General features: G+C 35.6%; 1 protein-coding gene across 1 annotated transcript in view; it reads right to left on the bottom strand.

The window, feature by feature from the left end:
- Nucleotides 1–6873, bottom strand: part of LOC107753494 (phosphofurin acidic cluster sorting protein 1-like) — a 79841-nt gene that overhangs the window by 27130 nt on the left and 45838 nt on the right. The window contains exons 9-11 of the mRNA XM_016569646.1: nt 5592–5734; nt 4819–4912; nt 3287–3373 (exon numbers count right to left, since the gene is read on the bottom strand). Of these exons, the coding sequence (XP_016425132.1) occupies nt 3287–3373; nt 4819–4912; nt 5592–5734 (324 nt within the window). The remainder of the gene's footprint in view (nt 1–3286; nt 3374–4818; nt 4913–5591; nt 5735–6873) is intronic.

Genomic DNA, 6873 nt, shown 5'->3' with positions numbered 1-6873 from the left:
GTCGAAATAGAGCAAAAACAGGCAATATGGTGTCTAAAACGCAAGTCTCTTAATTAACTTCTTGTTTATTGAACTGTTGTATAAAATTAATATCACATTTGTAATCATGCTGACTTTTGGAGAAAAAACGGCACTCTTCGTGTGATATTAACTATATGAAATGATATAATATCGCAGACCATACATATCGCACACCCCTAGTTCCAGCGGACATTCGCAAACAGCATCGCAAACGTACGTGGTTGGAACTACAGCACTTGACCTGTGGTTAGAAGCATAGTTTCTTGTAAGACATGTGGACGTGAACAAGCTAACACACGGTTCAATCTATATCTTCCATGACATTTAAATATACAGTGGGTACGGAAAGTATTCAGACCCCCTTAAATTTTTCACTCTTTGTTATATTGCAGCCATTTGCTAAAATCATTTAAGTTATTTTTTTTTCCTCATTAATGTATACACAGCACCGAATGGCCCGGCCAGAGCCCTGACTTAAACCCAATTGAGCATCTCTGGAGAGACCTAAAAATGGCTGTCCACCAACGTTTACCGTCCAACCTGACAGAACTGGAGAGGATCTGCAAGGAGGAATGGCAGAGGATCGCCAAATCCAGGTGTGAAAAACTTGTTGGATCTTTCCCAAAAAGACTCATGGCTGTATTAGATCAAATGGGTGCTTCTACTAAATACTGAGCAATGGGTCTGAATACTTAGGACCATGTGATGTTTCAGTTTTTCTTTTTTAATAAATCTGCAAAGATGTCAACAATTCTGTGTTTTTCTGTCAATATGGGGTGCTGTGTGTACATTAATGAGGAAAAAAAATTAACTTAAATGATTTTAGCAAATGGCTGCAATATAACAAAGTGTGAAAAATTTAAGGGGGTCTGAATACTTTCCGTACCCACTGTATATCCATTTCAGTCTATATGATTTAGCACAGGGGTGGCCAAAGTCGGTCCTGGAGAGCCACTGTCCTGCAGAGTTTCGCTCTAACCCTAATCAAACACACCTGAACAAGCTAATCACGGTCTGAGGGTTACTAGAAAGATACAGGCAGGTGAGTTTTTATCAAGGTTGGAGTTGAACTCTGCAGGATTGTGTCTCTACAGTACCAACGTTGGCCACCGCTGATTTAGAGTGTCCTCAGTAAGCACCTTTTTTGAAGACTGTGCATGTGCACAAATGTGAATGACGTAAGAGGGAACCTGCGATAAATCAAATAAGGCTAAATGACAAGGAACAAAAAATAGCAAAATAGTCATCAGCTGCCCTGTTCAATACAGCAGCATCTCAGAGATCTGGAATCGATGAATTACTAGAAGTTACTACACCACCTGCATGTGACGTCATGAAAGACTGACCTATACTGTTGAACCAATGTGGTCCAAATGACGGAGATGCGACCATGTTTGGGGAACAGTCATGATTAGCTAGTTAGTTTCTACAATTATGCATCGTACTATGGTGGTTAAGCAGCGAATTACGTTGTTGTACAGTAGGCTTGCCGCGATAGACGGTGCTGACGGTGATACCGGTGTTAAGCCGCAACACCGGTTACGTCACTTCCCCACCGCGTCACCGATATAGGCTAAAGTGAGTTTGACGTTGTGTTTTGTTGTTGCATTCAAGCAATTGACGCCGAACTGCCGTTAATTCAAAAGTGAAAGTAAAATGTGCACGGCGCTTTTAAGCTATTTAAAAGCGAAGGAAAGCGAGGAAAAGAGGGAAAATTCAAACGCACTAAAAACGAACAATTGCTTTACTCCGAATTGCAGCTATTTTAAAGTGAAAGTAAAATGGGCACACCGCTTTTACAAGCTATTTAAAAGCAAAGGAAAGCGAGGAAAAGAGGGAATGCCCCGCCCCCACAGTGATACCGGTATTACCGGTGTTGTCACATGTCGATTAACCGGTGGGAAAATTTCCTCACCGACACAACCCTATTGTACAGGAAACACACCCCTGATCGAAGCTGTTCTTGAGTCAACAACTCACTGATTCACTGATCTGGTCACAATGGCCAAGAGCTGGATATCATCAGAGTTTGAATGTGCACATGAGAAGTAAGGTACTGATAGCAAATTTTAGTACTGATTATTGTAAATTAAAATTATATTTAGGTCATGACTGTCAGTTATTTGTGAAGTAAATCTACTGAAAAAAGGGCGAAGTGTTTAAGACCACTGAAATTGTACATGTCCGCATTTGTCATGTCTTTTTACTTTTGATACTTAAGTACATTAAAATCAAGTACTTTTGGGCTTTTACTCAAATAAAATTGAAAATGATGTTAACTAAAACTAAAAAAAATATTTTTCAGTAATTGAAATAAATCTGAAACAAAGTAAAATATAACAATTAGATGGAAAACTTGAACGAAAATGAGACATGTTGCCTTGGCAACTAACTGAAATAAGTAAGTTTAAGTACTAAAATTAATACAAATTAAAATTAAATTAAAGCTAAATAGAAATATAAAAAAATTAAAGATGACAAACGCAACTAACAAAATTAGTAAAACGATCTAAAATTAAAACTCAAAATATAAAAATTAAAGCTAATTCAAAATAATAGTTAATATAATAGTATATAAATAATACTAAAATAACACTGATACTTAGTTTAAAGGCATAAACATTAAGAATTATGATTTTTAATAAACATTATTTCTGATTCTTGATCTGATCCACAGAAAGATGGTTGAAAAAGACGAATAAAAAAAAAACATCCACAAAAATTATTACAATTAATATTACCTTTGTGAGCATGACATGATTATGGCATTGTTTATGAGCTCTGATGCTTGATAGATTTGGTCAAATCTGTCAAACAGACAGTAGAAATGTTTGGAAAAGTCATTATGAAAAATGTAAATAATGACTTAGAGGCCTATATTTCTATCCCAATTATGCAGAATATTATAACGTGTACCCTACTCCACAAGTTTTTAAAGTCCCACATGGATGCACTGTATTTGTTGGCTCTATCTCTCCCTCTCTCGTCCCATCTCTCTAAAAGTGCCTCATTAGGGCTGTTGTTGTGCTGATGCTGGGTAGTAAACACATTTAAACACTCACACACTGTTACTCTTCACTTTAAGCAGATGTGAACTGATAGACACAGAGAGAAACCATGGTAATCAACAGAAGAAAAGAAAGAAGGAAAGTAAATAACAGATATCAACTATACATCAAGTAATCAATGTTCTACAGTATTCCAGACAGCTGTATAAAAATCGCTGTATGATAAATGTGTAAAGATAAAAAAAATTGTCACTGACCCCAGCTGCAGAGTCCACCACTGTAAGGTCATCCGGATATCGTGCACCCGCTGTCCTGTTCTTATCCACTGTTAACAGATCGCCACCCTGCAAACACACACACACAGAAACTAAGCACAACAGTGAGCATGGGGCTCAGGCTTTGGGTCTGCAAGTATTTTCTTATCTCCTCCATACTCTTATGAAAACGAAGTACACTTAAGCATGAGTACTTATAGAAACCATGTATTTTAAAAGAACTTAAGTGTGAACCGAATGTAATCTTTTCTGGTACTTAACTGCATGGTAACTGCAATTCAATGAAAATGTATTGTAGCTTACATTTATATTAAATTCTATTAGCTGAACTTTAGAGCGCTTTTATGGCCCACACAAGTATAGGAATTCAGTGCATCTTTATATGTAATTTCATAATTACTTCTTTTGTCTTTGAAATATGGTTAAAGTGCTGCTGAATGTACTGATGCACATTTATGGTAAACTAAAATATATTTAGTGTCTAAAATAAAATACTTTGTCATTTCTATACAAAATTGTATGTCATGATTTTAAAAATATTTGTAATTACACTTTTGTAATGATGATGTTGCAATTTAGTACATTTAAATGATACTAACCTTAAACATAATATTGAATAACACATTACAGTTCAAATTATAATCAAGTGCTTTGTGCTTTAGTATGTTAGACAACACATCAGAATAAGTGTACTTATTTAGCGATTATTAAAACAATGATTTTAAAAGTGTACTGAGGAGTGTTAAGAAACAGTCCTGAAAGTGTAGTCTCTTAAAGTGCACTTAAGTGGCCTTTTATGTCATTAATATTATATGTGATTACAGATTTAAAAAAAAAATACTTGGTACACTACAAGTGCACATTCAAAATTAAGTGCACTTTTTTTCTACAAGGGTAGGGGATGCAAAAAATTGTTCAATGAAGATTAGCAAGAAATGAACCAAACAAACCAGCTCTGAGATAAATCACAACCCTACAAGCTTAGATTTGATGCAAAAAGTACTTGAAAAGGAGAGAAAAAAGAAGACTGTACTTTATTTTATAGGGGATTGAATTTCTCATCCCATGAAGCATTGTGAATGACATGGAATCAAAAAGTAGAATATATTAATTAGGTATAAAATACCACACATTTGAAGTTGTGTATATTCAAATATTGGCTTCGACAAAAGCATAATCAGTTAGTAACCTTGGATTCTGTCTATATTTGAAAGTTTATACATTATCATAAAAAAATCTATTTCCCCTGGGGAGCTAATGAATGGGATTACTATACGTTCTGACAAAGGCAATATGTATTTACAACATATTTTCTCAAAACTGAGTTATGAGAGAAACAGACTATGATCTGTCCCGTGAAAGATGAGTTTGGCTTGACTTTGCTTAGATTAAGAAAGAAATTGTGAAAATTTATATTAAATATAAAAATATAATCAACATTGGCATGTCCTGTGTTTGCCTTAGTTTAGGCAGAATAATTCTGATAATTCAAGCATTCAAAATGTCAGACGTACAGTGGAGGTGGGCTCTCTCGGCTGGCTCTTCTGACTGTGCAAACTGCCGATCTCCGTCTGTGAGCTGGAGTGAGACATTCCCTCAAAGAACGGCCTTGAGTGGAAAACATACACATGTTAAGAATATAAAAACAGTCTTAGACACAAGAGTTGGATTTCATGGTCAGCGATAAAGTATCAGTAAATTTTTCCTAAGTGTTCTTTAAGAGGCGTACACTGGTGCGATTTGCGAAGACAAAGCAACTGGAAGTCATTCACTTTGACTGAAAGACAATGAGACTCTGGTGCTTCAAGCATTAAAATGTGTTCCTCTTGTTCGTAATTCATATACAAACACTTTCTCCTCCAGAACAATCATTTTTAGCAGCAAAAAAACTGATTCTTTGTCAAAAATAATATTTTTAATGGCAGTGTGTCCCAAGATTTGAAGACAATGAGATTAGAGCATCTAGAAGTAGGAACAGCAGTGCGAACCGAACGAAAAATGTGAAAGTTGAAATAACTGGAAACAATGTGAAATATATCCACAAGGATATCTAGTTTGCTCGCTACTAATTGTCTCCAATTAAACGTTGCAACTCTGTCAAATACACTAGGTCTTCTTTAGAAGTCTTCATAACAGCCAGGGAACTTTGCATGACTTTATTTCCCTGTGGACTGACAAAAAGCAAGCAAATTGGTTTAAGTCAGCCAATCAGATGCGATTTTGAAAATGACTTGCCATTTTCGTGTGTAATATGCATCAGACTTGCGCTATGACTCATGGCACTTACTTTAGTTTGGGTTTGGGAGTGCTGAGAAGACTCTCGTTGTCCTCCATCTCTGGGCCACTGTCGCTCTGGTTATAAACCTCCAGACTGTCATACAGAAGATCCAAATCTTCAACCTCCTGCGTCTGATCAACCGGGTCTAAGACCTTTTTAAGCCAGCAAAAAATAAATAAAATATAGATATGTATGGAAATGTAAGTAAAAACCTCATAAAACATGAAGAACATGACCAAGTCACATGTCAAACCACAATGACTTCATGATAATTAAACATATTTGCATATTTGTAAATCAAAAATAAATTATTTTAAAATTGTAGTATGTGATGTAATGCCTTTTATTTATGCCAAACTAAAATTATTACAGTATTTTATATTATAGTTAATGTGAAATTACTGAGAAATTACCTTAATGAGATGTTTTTTGTGGGAAAATGTGACTTGAGCATGATGTCATGTGATTCGCCCATTTTAAAAAGCCAATATGTGCTGAAAAACCAGGCATTCAATGCAATCTTTTTCAGACAGAATTTCCACAGTTACAATCACCAGCAATGACCCATTCATACTATAAAATGCATCTCCTCAGGCAGCTGAGACTAAAAGACAGAAAGAAGTTCATTGTGTAAAAGTAAACAAAAGACAGAAAGAGGATAAAAGATGGTCTGAAAGTAAAGGAGGCACATGAATTATTATTATAATAATGGGAATTTACACTATTGTTTTTCTTTTCCCAAGATAATAAAATAAACTAATTTCACTCATTTTACATCTTAAGTACTGCATTGTGTTCACAGCTGATCCATCCTTTATAAGTGGATACTGATTTAAAATGTGTCAGCACACAAACAGACTTTACGTTAGCATTGTTTTGCTCCACTATCCCTGGTTAAAAAAGCATAACACTAACTTGGCCAGGACAGAAGACCAGCTAAACCAACTTAAACCAGCAAAACACCATAAATCAAATTAATGCCATAGTATGTTTTGCATTGCTACGAACGGTAGTCAATGTTTCCTCAAAAAAAAAAAAAAAAATGACCGGAAAGCTGTGACTGCTGTTGGAAATTCCCAAAAGTTAAGTCATTTCAAATGTCAATCACAGTCATAGGTGTTTTGAAATACACTACATATTTGAGACACCCAAAGTGAGCTATTGCATTGACAAGCCCATGTTGGCAATGCTACTCATGGGAACAGCCTGCCAATGCAACACAACTGTGTCATCACCCTGAATCAGGAAGTTGCTGGAATGATTGCCAAATAAATCTGGATCATTTCCTGTA

This window comes from Sinocyclocheilus rhinocerous, unplaced genomic scaffold, assembly GCF_001515625.1.
Source record: "Sinocyclocheilus rhinocerous isolate Xijiao unplaced genomic scaffold, SAMN03320098_v1.1 scaffold1523, whole genome shotgun sequence".
Classification (NCBI taxonomy): domain Eukaryota; kingdom Metazoa; phylum Chordata; class Actinopteri; order Cypriniformes; family Cyprinidae; genus Sinocyclocheilus; species Sinocyclocheilus rhinocerous.
This window is presented reverse-complemented; position numbering and strand designations above follow the sequence as displayed.